The sequence below is a fragment of the Cicer arietinum genome, chromosome 8 (genome assembly GCF_000331145.2).
Source record: "Cicer arietinum cultivar CDC Frontier isolate Library 1 chromosome 8, Cicar.CDCFrontier_v2.0, whole genome shotgun sequence".
NCBI classification, from domain to species: Eukaryota; Viridiplantae; Streptophyta; class Magnoliopsida; order Fabales; family Fabaceae; genus Cicer; species Cicer arietinum.
The window spans coordinates 3,036,530-3,054,476 of NC_021167.2; the positions used below are offsets into that span (position 1 = coordinate 3,036,530).

Here is a 17,947-nt window from a genome sequence, read left to right on the forward strand (position 1 = left end):
ACTAAGGTAAAAAAAAATTTCTTACTGAGGTGAAAAAATATGTTGCAAACAAAGTCATTTTAAAATTTTGCAAATAGTAAAACTGCTCACTGGATTTAAAATATCTGAAATTTTTCGTTTGCGATTTCAAATAATTTTATACATAAGACGATTAAAAAAAATTTACACAAGAAAATATAATTTTGGTACTTAAATTCATAAAATAAAAATAAAATTGACTGATTCAACAACACATTCATTACAGAGTATAGTTAAGCTATAGAAATTAAGGTTAAATAGCTACAGGTCTTATACACAAACCGTTACTGGATTTTTACGGTGTGCTTTTAGTTATTTTTAAGTATACTTTGTGTTGTTTTTTTAGTCATTTGCTGATGCTATTGTAATAGCTACTGAAGTTACCTTTTGATATTTTGATTCAAAAACAATTCTAAGGGTTTAAAGTTGTTTAATATGCCATTTTTTATTGTTTACATGTTCCAATCACCTCAAAGTTAGAGATCCTTCAACTAGTGTTTGCAACTTGCAAATTGTCTATAAAATTTCTATAAACTAGTTGAAGGATTCATCCAACAAAGGAATTGGAACAAATTGAAATTTCTATAAACTAGTTGGAAAAATAAAATGTTTATAAGCACATGAATTTAATGGGAATTAAACTGAAATCACATTGGTATTAAACTGAAACATTACATAAACTTAACTTTTTAAAATTACACATTACCACAACTCACAACTAAAAATAAACACAAAATTACACATAATCACAACTAAAAATAAACACAACTCACATTTCAATTACACTTAACTGCTAAATACTACATCTGTGTTTATTTAATAGGTTGATTTTATATCTGTTGCAACATCATACATTTTATTATTATATCAATGTCAGCACCACTTTAGTCAATGTTTATGAAAATCTGAATGCACTGCTATGAAATCAGAAATGGGAAAACTATGGGAACAAATTCACCCGATTAAAACTATGGAGTCAAAATCATACCATTAACAAAGTAGAGTCAAAAGTACAATTAAACATATGATTTATTGGTTAGTTTATCGTAGTTAATCAAAAGAGATAAAAAAAACTTAAATTGACGATAAAATGAAACATTCTAAATAACAATTCGAACTAATTCCTTAAGTGCATATAAGTTTTTCCTTCGAGACCCTAAAAACCCTCTTTCGAAAACAATGTTTTAAAGTGATTTCGAATTCCTCGTAAGAACATTCGAATTCCTAGAGAATATTTACACTTTCATGGCAACAATGGGACAAATTATGACGTAACCATATTTAACCCTTTCTTATTTAAGTAACTTCCAAACAAACATCTAGTGTTTGATACAAAACAAAATAAAATTATAGCTGCTAGTGATTAATATCAGGTAGAAAATTAAAATTGCTATAAAAAATAAAAAGTAGAAAATTAAAATCCAGCACAAAAAGGGAGGTCGATTAAGTGGTTTCTTTGGCGAATGTGGGCGGGGTGGAATACTTAAAAATCTTAATATAAGAATCACACATAGCTATGATATTTGATCAAAATTCTAAAACAAAAACTCCTTGATGAAACTAAAGCATATCCTTAATGTAAAAATAGCAAAAACAAAGGGGACTATGATAATTGCGAAGACATGTGCCACATTAATACTAAAAAATCAGCGATTGCTTTGTAACCAAGGGATACCTCTTCATTTCCCAATTATGCAACTTGATTTCATAAAGGTCACCATTCTTATCCCCAAAATAATTGGTTGTTGGTAAATCTTACAGAATATACAAGACTACAAACTTACCACAAAAGCCAGAACCTGTGGGATGTTCTACAAGAGATTGTCTCCAAAACCCAAAGATGTTGTTAGACAAAATGTATAAAACAATTTTTTTCGGCAGCAAAATTCCAGTACAAGGATAACAACCTTATTCCAAATTGTCACCAGGTCTACGGTATGGCATAAATCTATGGTCCTTTGCAGCATTCTTCTTCCTCTTTTTCTCAATATACGATTCAAGTTTTCCAGTCGACTGAAAATAGTGAATAGATAGAATTAATGGAAAAGAAAAGTAATAAATGACATAATAAGATGGGGACAAAGTAAATGGGGAATATTGCGGTGCTCAAAGAGGCATACCTTGAGGTGATTATAATTTTCAATAAGCCTTTGCTTTCGAATTTCAGCTGCAAGAAACAAAAAAAAAATCATTATTTATAGTTGATATTTCATTTTATTTAAATTTATTTGTTTGATATGTTTTTCACTTCATTTATATTTGATACCAATAATTAACCTTCGGATTCAACGAATTGCCAAAGAACTCTATCATCCCTAGAATTATTTCCCCATATATGTTTGAATGAGAGACAGAGATAGAGAATGAGTATATGCACAATATTGCCATTCCTTCTAAGTTGAATAAACGCTTATCTAAGTGTCTTATAAGTTTGTTTTATGGAATGGGTGTCTTATAAATAAGAAGCCTGTGGATAGGAAATCACAACATGATAATTTTTGTGCCATTAGTGGATTAGAATATTAAATAGGACCGGTATAAAATTCCAAAAATAAAAAGGCTAAATTATTAATTTTATTAGCTAAATCTATTAAGTATATCCATAGATTATGATGAAAGGTTAAGTTTCCTAGTAGAATAAAATATTACTTAATTACAAAGAATAAGCAATAAAAAGTTTATTGGTCATAGCAATTAAATTAAAATTTCACACAAACTAGTCTTTATTTAGTGGAAGCTACAGTCCAATGACCCTTGGACAACAATAAAATAATTGATTTAAAACCTTAAGCAAAAAATACATAGCTTAATGGGTAAATTAGAGAATGGTACATACTATGCTTCTGTGCAAATTTTGCTTTGAGGAAAACAAAACAAACAAATCAGGTAAAAAGGCTTGTTTGCTTAAATTAAAGTTGGATTCCACCCAATGCATGATTGTGAATAGGGTTATACAGGCCAGCAACAAAGATAGACAATATTTAGTGCTACAGATAATGCTTAGGGAACAAGGTTGAAATGCATTCACCCAAGCAATCTCTTCATCTCAACCTTGGGGACAAGGTTGTTTTTCTAACGGATGGTAGTCTAAGGAACCAAGGATACCACCAGTTTGGGCCTAATATAATAGTCGGAATGACAAGGGAAGTTTGGTGAGTATTGCTTATGTGGCGGTTGGTGGGGGAATCGGCGACGGAATATAGGGAGAGAAAATGAAAAGGAAGGCATTCAGTATCTTTTTGGATGGGCCCTTTGATAGAACTCACAATTTTAAGGGAAGAAATTGTATATTATTTATTGGAAATGGTTGAGCAGGAATCTCTTACAGTGGTGGTGGAAAAACAGAAAATAGAATGCATAAACCAAAGTTCTATGCACTCCTAACCAGAGAATTTCTTCTCCTTATACTTTGCTAACAACTTTTCTAAATGAAACTTCCCGCGTTACCCTTCCCTCATACTTATAACAGAAAATCCCTTAAAATCATGGAAGACTCTAACCGACTATTATTCCCTCGCTTTCTAGAAACTGTTAGAAACCCAAGAATTTGATTCCAAGGATTTAGAGGAAAGACACTAATATTTGAAAAAAATATAAGAAATAATGGGAGAGAATCTCTGCAAAGAAAATGATACACAAGAGCAGATACGCTCCTACAATGGTTTACAATACTCAATTTTTATATTTGATAAAAGATACTTTCATAAGGGATGAAACCTTTATTTATAGCTTCCATGTACACTTAGGATAATGAAGGAAAAGGATCACTAACAAACATAATAGTCCAACGACTTATATCACCTCAACCAATTAACTACTTCTACTCCCTAATTCTCCTTTATCTAAGTCCTAACAGAAACTGTGTGAAGTAAGTGAGTTTGGCACATTGATTGGGTCATCATACCTATTTGTCCTTGGTGTCCTATCAACCTTAGGGGTTGGACAAAGAGAATATCATCTCTATTATGAGGAGCATTTGCTCTAGGATTACAGGGGTTCATCTTATGTAATATTTCTATTTTCAATCAAAAATACAATCTCTTTTTCTTTCTAAATTCGAGTTCCTATCATTTTTTATTAACAAAAATATATTTACAGATTACCAACATCAAAACTATTGAACATATTGTCACTAATATCACCAGTGTGCTACAAATGAAAAAGGAACTAACATAATTCAATTGAAATTAATTAATTTTTATAAGAACTATTCTATTCTTGCAGTTTTGACTCCAAATATTGAATACGTCCCATTTTGGATTCAGCGTGGAACTTCTCTTAAGAGTACAGATAAAGCTAATAAAATTAACATAAGCAGAGATTGTATTTCTCTAACACATGAAGAGATAAAAGGGAGATAAAATGACGTGGAAGGAAGAGAAGAATTACATTTCTTGAGATAAAAGGGACGTTTTCCCTGCTTTGCTGCTTCCCTCTCTTTCTTCTTGTGCTTAGCCAAAATCTGTGTCTCAATATTCTTTGTTGAATCAGATTTCAATTGTTTATCCTGAAAAGACATGTAAATGTGATCAAGTAAACTGATAAATGTCACACGCATAGATGGAGAAGACAGACTTCCAAAAGATATGTACTTACAATCCATGATATGTGTCCTTCTATTTCACTTATGCGCTCGGAATCTTTACATTTTTTCAATTCCTTTTTAAGAGCCTGCAATGCCCCAAAGATGTCATGAGAGGAAAGTCATAAAATAAGTGATTCATATAAAAAATTGTATCTCTTTTTAAACCTGCAAGTCCAAGTACATATACTATTAGTGATACACAGTTCTCGTAATAGGAAACAAGAGAATCTTCCAAATTTAGTTAAACCCAGGTTCTCAAAATAAAATAGCAACATCAAAAGCACTTGCATTAAATTGTTCACAAGTACAATCCAGAAATAATTAAACAAAATCTACTTAAAAGCCAATAAACCTAAGAGTTGTGATTGATCAACTGTATAATTGAATACTAATTTCCAAGCAAATGTTGCCTACTTAAAGGAAACGGCATTGCAAAAACCAAGAATTAAGAGGAACTATCTGTAGCAATACACAAAAAGAAAATACCCAATGCCCCTCCATAAGTTACATGCTTGCAAATGCACATACAATGATAAGGCCAACATAATATCTTAAAGCATGGGTTAAAGATATTCAAGGAAAGGTACTGAGCTAGACATGCTCTAAAATGGAAAACACAATCAAAATCAGCAGGCTAAAATTGATGTGATGCTTCCAAGTAAAAACCTACGGAATTTCTTTAATACCATGGGCTGGAGATGTATCAATAACTTGGTGCTTCTTTTCCATGCACTAAAATTAAAAATCAGCATAAAAATCCTTCAATATTATCTGACAGATTCTAGCACAAAGTAAAGAATAATACATTTTGAATCAAGATTTGAGCTATAGTTTGTAGAAATAGAATTTTCAATGGCAGGGAAAAGATTATTATATGTGACTTATTAAGATTTTTTAAAAATCAGCATGGCTTTACACCGGCATTAAAATGCTTAAACTTTTTCATGATGATTGCAATTAAAAAATAGCATTTCTCAACACAAATGAACACAACAACAAGAAAAAGCAGAATAAATTACGCATCGAAAGATGAGCGTACCCATCATTGTTAAGTGTACCACAAAGAGACTCAATACGTGGATCACGTACAACCTGAAAATTAATAGAGGCGCATGCATCATTCAGAAAAAACCAACCAGATATATAAAACAGAACATCATATCCATATTAAAATTAAAATTCCACAGTCCACACAATTTCCACTACATATCATATATAACAACTTTCAAATGGGCCTAAAGCATTTCCCAAAAAAAAAACACTGCAAGCTAATGATAGTCATAAATAATGATTTTGAAATGTGAAACTAATCTATCTATGTATCAATAAAGAACACAAAACAGCAGCAACGATCATTGAACTCAATTACATAAGTAAGAAAATAAATGCACCTTCTTAGGAGCTTGGATGACATCTCTAAAAGTAGGAACTGGCTTCTTGCTACTAGCCTCCATTGGCCTAATCAAGCATTATAAATTATTTCATTTGTACATAGTATGACAGACACACAAGCATTAGAAAAAGAAATTAAAAAAACACTCAGTTAACTAACTATTAGTATTACTATGTTATTAAAAATACAACACCTATTCTTATTGGCCCTTTTTAACTTGTTGTCTTCACCTCGTTTCTTGAAAAACGCATGTGACCCATCTGATCGAGCTTTCTGCAACTCCTCAAATGTTACATCAGCGAGCTCCTTCTTTATCTCTTCTTCATCCTCCTACAGTGAAATCAAAATCAATAACAATTCAAAAAATTCTAAAAATCAAATAACTAATATTTTTATGAAGCTACCCACATCTGCCGACAAACTAGAAGAAGACAATGACTCATCAGTCTCACTCTCCTCGTACTGGGTTTCGGTGGAACTTGGCATTCGAGCTCCGTGCTTCTTCATTTTGCTTCCGTGTTCACTGAAGCCAAATCGACCTTTATTCTTTCCCCTTTTATCTTTCAATCTAACTATCGACTAATTCGAAAGAAAAAAAAAACTAAATGTCAAGAATTAGAATGAAAAAGAAAAGGTTGGGAGAAGCACTGCTTTCAGATTTACCGGTCTTCTTCAAATTGGCATAAAATCGTGTACATGAATAGTGGCGGAACTTAACTGAAAAGCTTGGGGTGGCCGACATAAAAACTAAAACACTTTATATGGACAAAAAAAGTCAAACAAAAAACTCAAACACTTTTATATGAACATATAATCAAACACATTATGTGCAAACTTAACACTACCAAAATAAGCTTTAAATTTCATGTTAACAAAAATCAAAACTAACAAAAATTAGCACTAACAAAATAGAAATTCGAACCTTTTGAACAAAGTAGCAACGCGATCTGGAGACAGATGAGGTTGCGGCGAACAGAGATGCGAGAGCGAGCAGAGGAGCGATTCGTGATCTGGCAGAGGCAGTCGCGCGTTTGTCGTGATTTCGTGAATCTTATTGTTGTAATTTTTTAGTTTTAATAAGGGTATTTTAGTCATTTTATCCCCTCCCTATGAAACTCCACCCCCTGTGAATCTACAGTAAGGATCCAAGTCTGATATGAATTTGAGTTTCATTAAAAGCATGGTATTAAGCCTAGTAAATTATCGACCGTGGCATTAATTAATAATCCGTGACAAGTCAATTTTTTTAAAGGGCGTGAGAAGTCAAATATACGTAAAAATGTGCAGAAGACCATATCATAAAAAATGTATTAATGTTTGAACGTAAGAGCAAAAGTGAGTACGGAACGGTGAGAACTTGACACTATCATAATATAAATAAATACGTACCCACTCTTCTTCAATGAATCTTGAGCACCAAGGATTTCAGTGCAAAAAAATGTTGTCACTAGATTATTCCATGTGGTTCATCCTAGTAACAGGTTTGTTGGGTGGATATGCATTTGTTTTTGGTTTCCTTAGGAAATTGAATGAATGGTACTATGTTAGTAGATTGGGAAATATGCAAATGCAATACCCTCTTCCACCAGGTGATATGGGTTGGCCTTTCCTTGGTAACATGCCTACTTTCCTTAAAGCTTTCAAGTCTGACCCTGATTCTTTCATCTATCACTTTGTTTCCAGGTCACCTTCTTTTTTAATTCTCCTTTGAATTTCTTTATACAATTCAATTAAACTACACTTGTTGTAGATGTAATTAACTAACTAACTAACTAACTTTGTGTTTTTATAATAAAGATATGGCAGGACAGGCATGTATAAGACACATTTGTTTGGGAGTCCAAGCATCATAGTATGCACACCAGAAACATGTCGTAAGGTACTAACAGATGAAGAAAATCTCAAGCTTGGATACCCTCCTTCAACCATGGCACTCACCGGAAAAAGATCCTTTCACGGCATCTCGAACACCGAACACAAGCGTTTGCGGCGGTTAATTACATCTCCTATAAATGGTCACGAGGCATTGTCCTCATATATTGGTCTCATAGAAAATATTGCTGTGAAACATTTGGAAGAGTTGTCTACCATGGACATGCCTTGTGAGTTTCTGAAAGAGATGAGAAAGTTTGCTTTTCAAGTTATCACTACCATTTTCATATCATCTGATTGTGATCATGTGGACCTTGGTTTGGTTGAGAATTTGTATATTGATTTGAATAAGGGAATGAAATCACTTGCCATCAATCTCCCTGGCTTTGCATTCCATAAAGCACTAAAGGTATAGTTAATTAATCAAATCAAACACATTTATTTATATTACAAAAGTATAATACATGGTGTACTACTATAAGATTTTAATTTTAGTCTTATATAAAGAAGTGCATGCAGTACAGACACAATTGCAGCTGCAATATAAAGATTTTTAATTGAAGCCTGGCACAGATTTTATTATTAATTAATTAATTAACTTATGGTTGTATGTTTAGGCACGAAAGAAGTTGGTGAAGCTGTTGCAAACCTTAGTGGAGCAAAAGAGGAGGAAGAATAATAGAAAGAAAAGGTTAAAAAAAGATATGATGGATTTATTGATGGAAGTGAAAGATGAAGAGGGTAAGATATTGGAGGATGAAGACATTATAGACTTACTTCTTCTGTTCTTGTTAGCTGGTCATGAAAGCTCTGCTCATGGAATTTTATGGACTATTATTTATCTCATGGATCATCCACATGTCTTCCAAAGAGCCAAGGTTTTAATAATTACTTAATTATTTTTAACACTTTTTTTTCTTTCTCTTTTCAATCCATTTCTTAGTTTATAAGAAAAGGTCCACATATATACATATAATAATGTTGCATTTTCAAAATTAGTTACTGAATTTTAAAGACTAAAATATGAACCTTTCAGAAAGAACAAGAAGAGATTATGGAAACAAGGCCTTCCACTCAAAAAGGGCTTAACCTTAGGGAAATTAAGCAAATGGAATATCTTTCAAAGGTATGTGATATGTGAATTCTTTCTTGTGATATTATTATTTTATTAAGGTATAATATATATTATATATTTATTTCAATAAAAATATAAATATGGTTGAACTAAGTTTTGGTTAAGACAAAAAAAATATATATATATAACTATACTTTGACATTATATATTCTACTTTAGGTTATTGATGAGATGTTGCGCAGAACAAGTATTTCGTTTGCAAACTTTAGATTGGCAAAAGTCGATGTTAACATCAATGGTTAGTTATTCCCTTCCATATTTTTACTGTGCCTACTAAGTTGATAATTTTGTTCAATATTATCTGTATGTTTAGATAAAACTATATAACTATTGTGAAATTCTTGAAGTTCTAAAGTGCAGCTTTTGTAAAAATTACGGTGACACATAATTATTTCGTCAAACTTACTGCAAATCCAAACACACATTAAAATTCATTATTTTAAGTTGTGTTTGTAGTCGTAGTTTGCAATAAACCTTTGTCTATGACACAGGTAGGAAATTGCAGACATTACAACTACAATTACGATAGTAGAAACCTTTAAAACTTTTGTGAAATGTCCACAATCAATTTTAAACCATGCCTCCTAGCATTAAAAGAAAAGAAAAACTAAAAATGAAAAGTTGTAGGTTATACTATACCAAAAGGATGGAAAGTCTTGGTTTGGAACAGAGGTGTTCATATGGATCCTGAAACTTACTTCAATCCAAAGGAATTTGATCCATCCAGATGGGAGGTATGTATGTGTGATAACTAATATTAATATTGATATTGAATTGAAAATGTTTGTTTTAGTCTTTCACAATACATTGGTGAATTTAATTTGATGAAAAAAATATGTAATATGTTATGTGTTGTTCAAAAATATGGTGCAGAATTATAAAGCAAGAGCAGGATCATTCCTTCCATTTGGATTAGGAAGCAGATTATGTCCCGGAAGTGATTTGGCTAAGCTTGAAATCATCATTTTCCTCCATCATTTTCTTCTTAACTATAGGTTCATACTACACTTGCTTCAATTTTCCAACCATTGACTTATTAAACATTTTTTTGTATATCTAACTGGTTTTATTTTTATGGTGCAGGATGGAGAGAATTAATCCAGAGTGTCCTGTGACCTACCTGCCAGTACCTAGGCCTACAGACAATTGCCTTGCAAGAATTATAAAAGTAAAATAAATCATGGGATTATTAGCCTCTTAACAAGGGCAAGAAACATGTGGTAATCTTAGATGTTATGACCTTAGTATATATGTTCTTGTAAATTATTAGATTTAAATAAAGTACATGACAAGATAGAGTGACACATTGAAGTGTCGGTGACAATAATAGCAAGGAAAGAACAATAACTTGAAGCAGTTGAATTGCACTTGAAGAAACTGTTGAAATTATTAAAGTGGATAACAATGATCATAGTAGTACATACGAAAAACAGTCAGTCCCCATATTGAAATTAACTTGAATTAATGAGCAGCATCTTCTTCCTCACAAAATTTTGTGTACTCCTTTGCACCCAACAATGAATCTAATTCAGTTGGACTACTTGGCTTTATTTTGATCATCCATCCATCTTCATATGGGCTTGAGTTGATCTTGTGAAGTCACAAAAGTAAGTATGAGCATGTATGTATAAGCTGCTAACTCATGTAAAGACAAAGGCATTCAATGTGGACTTATCTCATCACTCATAACAAACATTTGCGTAAGCATTTGACAAGTTTATAAAAATAGTGTATAATTAATATATCTATATCTGTTTTCAGCTTATTCATCATAACCACCTCTAGTTCAATTATCTTTTCGCCTATGCAAAATTTGTAGTTATAAGAAACTTTAAGACCATATCTTCATTTAAAATTTTAAAACATCAGATATATTATCCATCATTTAGTTCATTCATAGTCAATGTATGACTAACCACTAACACTTGAACCTAAAACTTTTAATATAACGATTAAATACACCAGTATCGACTCTCGTTCCCCAACCAAGTTGAACCAAGGCCTCGATACTATTTGTTGGGAAGTCTAGGAGTTTGGGAGCAAAAGGAGAGTTTACATGCACGCATGCGAGTTAATTCGTTTTTGTGACATAGATTCGAAAGAGTTTAAGAAATAAGTGAAGGTGAGAGTGAATGAATTACCAGACCAGGCTTTCCTGTGAGTTTGTCATTAACCTCAACAATCTCACCAGATATTGGAGAGTTTACATCACTTGTTGCCTTAACACTTTCAACTGCTCCAAAACCGTTACCCTTGCTAACTGAACCACCAGCTTCTGGAAGCTCCACAAACACAACCTCTCCAAGATGTTCCTGAAACCAACAATTAATAACTTCACCTATATATCTTGTAGTACTACTTCAACTCTAATGCAAATTCATTCATGCATAACATAACAAAACTACTAACCTGGGCATGATCAGTGATACCAATTGTGGCTATTGATCCTTCATGCTTCACCCATTCATGTGAAGATGAGTACTTGAGTCCATCCAAAACTGCAATTAATTTTCACCAAAGTATTAATTCAAAAAAATGATTTGAAAGAAAAACCAAAAGTAAAATATGAAAGAATGTGAATACCAGAAGAGAAAGATCTGGAGAGGGAAAAAGGAGGTAACTTGGAGGAAGAAGAAGAAGAGAGTTTGAGTGCATTGGCAGTTGAAGAAGCCCACATCCTCAGTGCCATTATTAGGATATTAATTTAAGATACTACACTTGTGTTTCTGTTTTGTGTGAGTGAGAAAGAGATACAATAATAATAATAATAATATAAAGTAGTAATAATATGAATGAATGAAATGAATAGATAGAGATAGAGGTGTTCACTTTAATTTTGAATGTGTGTTTTCCTTTTCCCCAAATATATTATCTTGGATGAATGGTGGGTAGTCAATGCCTCATCCTTTCCTCATTCTCATCCTCTTCTTCTCTTCACTTTATTATAACATTATTATTACATTCAAATTCAGATTTTTAACTTTACCACTAAATTACTACTAGTACTTCATTTCTTATATTTTACTTGCTATATTCATGTCACTCGCTGACAGAAAATGTAAATTTGTTCAAAGACGAAATAATTAGATAAAAACAAAAATATTAAAGAAAAAAAGGCAAAATTAGAGTACGGCCGTTACAGTTTTGGGCTCTATAACAGCAAGTCCATTTGATGGTCGGTTTCAAAATTGGTATTTAAATATCACAAATTATTAATCACTGAATACAAATCATTTTTTTTTACTCAAAAAGTCAATTATATATGAATAAAAGGTAAATTAAAATTAATAGTATTTCATAACTCTATATGAACTTATGATAATGCATATTGTAAATTAATTAATGATATCGTAAAAAAAAAAGGCAAAAAAATTGGGTTATAGATCCAACCTCAAAGAGGTGGATAGCCTTAACCGAGGTGTGTAACAGGAAAGCCCGAAGGCTGTTCCCATCCCTGTCAGGGGAGATGCCAACCATCTCTCCTTTTCACGAACACATGCTGAGTCAGTTGAAATGAGTTTATAAACAATATATTGTTTGTATTAATATCCGATGTGGGACTATTCTTTTTACTAAGCTCTCGACATATTTAAACCCATCTACATATGGTAGCACTACTCTGTTAGACTATATATTCTAGAGGGTGAGTATGTTATGTCATTGGTTGGTTGGTTCCTCTATTATGAGAGAACTTGTTTTTGAAGACATATGTATGATACTTACGATGTATTAACAATTTAGGATTTGTTTGGGAGGGAGATTTTGCAGGGGAGGGGATGAGAGATTTGTTTTTCTGTTCAAAATTAAATAAGTTATAAAATATTTTTAAGAATAAATGAAATGTGATTGAAATGTTATATGATAATATATGATGTTATTTTTTAAAAAATTTAAATAACAAATTTTATATTAAAAGATGGACTTGTCTCTCTAAAATTTTTTCCTCAAAAATTCCCCTCCTTAACCTCTTAAAGTAATACAAGAAAATAATATAGAAATAAAAACAAAAATAACTGCTGCAAATTAATTTGTTGGTTAATCTTGGCCTCTTGGGTTTGTCTTGCATTGTCTATCTTTAGAGCGATAACTTATAGATTATTACAAATTATTTTTTTTTCTTTCTCATGTGTTGTTGCTTTTCTAGAGACAAAAAATGAGAAAAAATTATGAAGTCAAATATTACAATTTATACTTCAAATTAAATTTTAATCGTCATTATCAAAATATATCAAAATCAATTTTATATATCAGCAATCACGTTTAACTCTGCATAAAATCAAATTACACACTTAGTAATTTTGTCTTTCATTTAGGTATGTATCAAAATTGTGTTAGAAGTTTTAAATTTTTTTACCATTTCTTCATAAGACCTTATTCCTATTTAGATTTTTATTTTTAAAGAGTTATTGTATTCAATATATCTATCATATATCAGTTACACTAAAGATGATTTTTTTAAAAAAAAATAAGATGATATATATTTTACTAAAAACTTCACAATTTTGATTTTTTTTAAGACACTGGTTAAAATTTACAATTTTTTATGAAGACTATCCAGAATTCTTGTAGGCACCCGTGCAACAAATTCAAAATAACGGAGGCGTGTCTCTTTTTTCAGACGTAAAATATGGACGATATCTTAAAAGCATATAGGATATAAAAAGTTCTTTTTAGACCTAAATTTGATTAAAAATGTGTGGTTAGCAGAAACATGCATGCAAATTTTGAACTTCAAGTGCAAGATTACTCACGATGATGTCAATAATCTTTTCTTTTCATGTACTCAGACTTGAGAAGTAAATTTTAACTTATAACAAGAAACTAATATTACTCAATATAAACTTGTTCACATCATCTATCCAAGCCACACCACATAGTATTCCTTAAAGTTGGACAGAAATATCGTCCTGTCTTAAAACCGAATAACCCGCTTAAAAAGAAAGCAAAAGTCGAAGTAATTTCTAAAAATACAAAAACAGTAAGCATAATGCAAACAAAGCATGCCCCAACTCCCTGCTTATAGTGGTACCAAATACCAATTCAGTCATTGCCTTCAGCAAAAGCTTTAGAAACCCAAGACGGATGATTTAATTGCTGCTCTTGTATAAGACAGAAAGATTATTTCTTCTGTATTTTGTTGCTATCTTCTTATTTCTCTAGGTTTTGCTCTCTGTTTTATATTATTTTGCAGTTCCTTCTTACACCTGAGTAAAGCCACCCAACTTAAACAGTACCGTCGAATCAAACCGAAGGCCATAACAGGCAAAAACGGGCATTGATTTAACGATTTCAAACAGATTGACATGTTTCTCTTGACCCAATTTTGAGTACGCTTTTATTTATAAACATGACATAGATGTTTCTTATTGTTAGTTAATTTTGAAATGATAATTTAGGCAACTCTCATACACTCGATACATCCAATCAAAAACATTTGTAGATATTACATGAAAGAGAAATTGTAGATTTGTTTAATGCTTGAGTCATGTAATGTGATTTGACTACAAATTATTGGAACCATATTTTAACAATGCTACAGAAAGTGAGAAATATTTCCCTTTATTCAACGAATACGGTAAACATTAATTATTGACTGCTGCTGAGTATTTTGCAGAATAGGTAATGAATGTATTTTTCAAAGTATCAAAAAAACATAAATACAGCAAGTACACGAGTGATGAATGAAGCACCAATTGTTACAAGTACCGGAATAGGCACATCATTTTGTACAGGTTGGTTAAAAACCATGACAAGTAAAAAGAATTTTTGTAATTTCAATTTATATTTTTACCAAGCAACATAATATGTTTACATTTAGCACCATACCTATAATGGTGATCATTTAGGAGATGGGTCCAATAAACTTTTAATCTGACTTCGTACTCTATCTCTAATGGAAGAATACGGAAACTTGTCTATCACTTCCCCTCCAAAGGCAAAAATTAAAACCCTTCTAGCTGTTTCTGAATCAATGCCGCGTGCTTGGAAATACAGGAGTTGGCTTTGTTCCAGGTCACTTATTGCAGCTCCATGGGAACACTTGACATCATCAGCGATGATTTGGAGATTTGGTTTAACATTTACAGTTGCACGAGGTTCAAGAAGAAGGCTTCTTGTTAACTGTCCTGCATCTGTCTGCTGAGCATACCTACACGAGAATGGTATGTTATCATTATAAAGTGGCATACCACACATGTGATGAAATACAAGACAGTAGTACAATTTCCACCTCTCAACAAATACTTAAACCGATTTGTTTGTAACTAGAACTCCTTAGATTATATTGTGGGGATTTCAGTCCTCAATCAACATCAGAAACATAATAGCTCAACCGCATATTAAATCAGAAGAGTAAAAGTGAAGCACGCACAGAGTGTGCCATTGTTGACACATAAAACTATATTTTTACATAAACAACTAAAACTCAGACTGTTATATTTCTTCCAATAACTGTTTTTATTTTTATGAAGTTAACTGTGTTTTTTAAACAATAGCTTTTCATTCAAGTTGAAATTAATTTTAGCATTGTTGAAGCATGAAGGGAAATCATATTTGATTCTCTTCTATTTTATATTATTCTGTTTATTTTAACATGATTCTGTTATTATTACTCATTATTACCATTGTAATGTCATTTTCTGTATAAATAGCCTAACACTGTAGTAATAATATATGAAAGTATTTTGTCTAATACTTTCTTTTCTTCAAGCATAATTATTGTTTCATAAACTCTTGAATTGAGAAGCTCTTATGAGTTATTAGATACTAATCCAAACTTGGCCTAAATTCATTCACAAAAAAGAATTACCTGTTGACCTTGACGTTTCCGTCAAAAACTGCTTGTCCCTGTGAATGAGCAACAATGCACTTATGAAGCTGACGGGAATAGCCCCTTGGATGATCCAATACAAGACTACTGTGAAGATCCTGTGTTTGATTACCAACAGACAAGTGCAAAGTTGATAACTCTGTCACCGTGTCTGGACCTAGTTGCTTAATATGAAGATTGTGCCTTCCCAGTTTGCCTCCTGCGCTTACCTCTGTAAGCTCGTATGTACTAGATGATTCCTACAAACATTTACCAAGAATCGCAAACCAATCATGTCAAATTTCTTCTATTTAAAAATAATAATTTTTTGAAGTCAATAATACTTCTTATAGATTATAAAGGCAATGGAAGTACTTTTAGTGTTATATGAACCAAATGACAAATGATGGCAATAGTTCAATCAGGTAATAAATAGAAATTTGCCGCAAATGATTTAATTTCTTTTTTCATTAGGTTTAGGTAGTGATCCTTTGATTCCATAAAAAAAATTCACCAATACGTGAGAAAACACACTCGAGCAAAAGCACATACCTTTTGGGCTTGGTACATCTGTATGGTTGGTTACAACTAGGAGGGTTGGGGAATAGGGAGTTTCGCCTCTGTGGTACAGTTCAGGGGTAAACTTATAATCTAAACAGTAGTATTTAAACACAACCCCTCTGTACCGTGTAAACATAAACATTGCATAATAGAAAAAATACAACAGCCACACTGTTGTCCGAGACATAGGCACAACATGTCAATCTCGGCGATCAATCATTTGTGTTCTTGTATGCCTTTATTTATCTGTTATATTTATAGCCGAGTTTACAATTCTAACAATACAGAACTTAAAACTCAATGGAATTCATGCAAATCAAGGCCATTAAAAATCACAATTTTTATACTCTAGAGTCAAACAAACACACACTAAAATAATTTCTTGTTTAAAAAAGAAGCAAAAGAGGATTAACCTGTCGAACCGATGTCCATTTGATGTGTGCAGAAAGTGAAGACTGAGTCTGAATATACGAATGTCGAACCTTACCACCTTCCCCAATCACAACTTCCAAAGCAGCATTACTCCAATAACACTCATTCTCATTCCCTTCCACATTCGAAAACTCTTCAATTATATCAACTTCTCCACCTTTCTCCACCACCACCAAAACCCTCGGATTCGAAACTATCAAATCATTCGAACCTTCCTTACTACCCTGCGACGATAAATAACTCAAATGAATCGGACTTTGAACAACACGGCAACCCTCCGGTACATAAACCACCGTTAAATCAGGAGCACCCATACCGTTGATTGACCAAAACAAATCACCACCGTCGAATCCAGACACCAATTCCGAAACCCTATCAGCTACCGTAGGATCCAAATTCGATAAGCTACCAACGTAAACCCCATCGGGAATCTCCGTAACGTTGGACATTGAGTTTACGAAGTGGCCATCGATAATGGTGACGTGGCAGGGGAATTGAGAATCAGGAGGAACGGTGATGTGGGCGTCGGTAATGGTTGGGGTTTTGGCGGGGAGGATTTGAGAAGAGCGGAGGATGGAGAGGTCAGTGAAACGGAAGGGTTCGTCTTTTCGTGATGGCCATGGAGTTGAGAGGAGTGAGTGTGATGAACTTTGTCTCAGCTTCTGAAGAGTTTTTGGTGTGGCGACGGAGTCTTCTAAAGCTTCGGCAAGTTCGAGAACGAAGGGGTCAGAAGAGATTGATATTGCGTTGTTAAGTGAGACTCTCGTTTTGACTCTGAAACTTTTCTGATATTTTAACGAACAAGATGAAGATGGGATAACGGGATTGTAAGCTGCGGGTGTCAATGCTATACCACTCATTCTTCTTCTTCTTCTTCTTTGTTGCGGTTCACTTCAGCTTTTGCGTTTGCGTTTGCCTTTGCATCATCAACTCCTAACTCAAAAGCGATTCGTGTTTTTTTTTTCCTTCTGTTTTTCTTGCTCTCTCCTGTTTTTCTTTTTGGGCTTTTATTACATTTTTTGGGTGTTTGAAAGCCCAACGTGAAACTTACATGTGTTTTGAAATGGTGATTGCTACCTCACACCCTCCGTTTTTACCATCCACACCACTTCTCACTAAAATAACTTTTAATGACCAATAGAA

General features: G+C 32.6%; 3 protein-coding genes, 1 non-coding gene and 1 pseudogene across 4 annotated transcripts; 1 reads left to right on the forward strand and 4 right to left on the reverse strand.

Moving 5' to 3' along the window:
* Window positions 1-1,551: 1,551 nt before the first annotated feature.
* LOC101501871 (uncharacterized) lies at window positions 1,552-7,106 on the reverse strand (annotated as a pseudogene).
* A 179-nt stretch (window positions 7,107-7,285) lies between these two features.
* On the forward strand, window positions 7,286-11,805 carry LOC101498233 (7,8-epoxymelianol synthase CYP88A51-like). Its single transcript, XM_004512147.4, has 8 exons — window positions 7,286-7,679; window positions 7,794-8,277; window positions 8,486-8,746; window positions 8,905-8,994; window positions 9,163-9,241; window positions 9,631-9,737; window positions 9,877-9,998; window positions 10,087-11,805. The coding sequence occupies exons 1-8, from the start codon at window positions 7,399-7,401 to the stop codon at window positions 10,178-10,180; spliced, it is 1,518 nt and encodes a 505-aa protein (XP_004512204.2). The 5' UTR covers window positions 7,286-7,398; the 3' UTR covers window positions 10,181-11,805.
* On the reverse strand, window positions 10,338-11,732 carry LOC101502196 (glycine cleavage system H protein, mitochondrial). Its single transcript, XM_004511720.4, has 4 exons — window positions 11,587-11,732; window positions 11,413-11,501; window positions 11,145-11,315; window positions 10,338-10,593 (listed from the first exon to the last, which is right to left on the reverse strand). The coding sequence occupies exons 1-4, from the start codon at window positions 11,690-11,692 to the stop codon at window positions 10,465-10,467; spliced, it is 495 nt and encodes a 164-aa protein (XP_004511777.1). The 5' UTR covers window positions 11,693-11,732; the 3' UTR covers window positions 10,338-10,464.
* Window positions 11,806-12,368: 563 nt separating the features above from the next.
* Window positions 12,369-12,499, reverse strand: LOC113788132 (U6atac minor spliceosomal RNA). The gene has a single exon (XR_003474640.1). It is a non-coding gene; the product is annotated as a U6atac minor spliceosomal RNA (small nuclear RNA).
* Window positions 12,500-14,681: 2,182 nt separating this feature from the next.
* On the reverse strand, window positions 14,682-17,895 carry LOC101502513 (protein ABCI7, chloroplastic). The gene is made up of 3 exons (XM_004511721.4): window positions 16,786-17,895; window positions 15,812-16,071; window positions 14,682-15,151 (listed from the first exon to the last, which is right to left on the reverse strand). The coding sequence occupies exons 1-3, from the start codon at window positions 17,662-17,664 to the stop codon at window positions 14,842-14,844; spliced, it is 1,449 nt and encodes a 482-aa protein (XP_004511778.1). The 5' UTR covers window positions 17,665-17,895; the 3' UTR covers window positions 14,682-14,841.
* Between the last annotated feature and the right edge of the window lie 52 nt (window positions 17,896-17,947).

Bases quoted from the DNA above. Each gene is read 5' to 3' on its own strand.
- LOC101502513 (XM_004511721.4), bottom strand. From the start codon at position 17,664: ATGAGTGGTATAGCATTGACACCCGCAGCTTACAATCCCGTTATCCCA. The intron at 16,072-16,785 runs GTTAATCCTCTT...AAATGTTTGTAG, and splicing joins AATGGACATCGGTTCGACAG to GAATCATCTAGTACATACGA. The intron at 15,152-15,811 runs GTAATTCTTTTT...ATTCTCGTGTAG, and splicing joins GGAAACGTCAAGGTCAACAG to GTATGCTCAGCAGACAGATG.
- LOC101498233 (XM_004512147.4), top strand. From the start codon at position 7,399: ATGAATCTTGAGCACCAAGGATTTCAGTGCAAAAAAATGTTGTCACTA. The intron at 8,278-8,485 runs GTATAGTTAATT...TTGTATGTTTAG, and splicing joins CATTCCATAAAGCACTAAAG to GCACGAAAGAAGTTGGTGAA. The intron at 9,738-9,876 runs GTATGTATGTGT...AATATGGTGCAG, and splicing joins TTGATCCATCCAGATGGGAG to AATTATAAAGCAAGAGCAGG.
- LOC101502196 (XM_004511720.4), bottom strand. From the start codon at position 11,692: ATGGCACTGAGGATGTGGGCTTCTTCAACTGCCAATGCACTCAAACTC. The intron at 11,502-11,586 runs GTATTCACATTC...AATTAATTGCAG, and splicing joins CTCCAGATCTTTCTCTTCTG to TTTTGGATGGACTCAAGTAC. The intron at 11,316-11,412 runs GTTAGTAGTTTT...TGTTGGTTTCAG, and splicing joins GTATCACTGATCATGCCCAG to GAACATCTTGGAGAGGTTGT.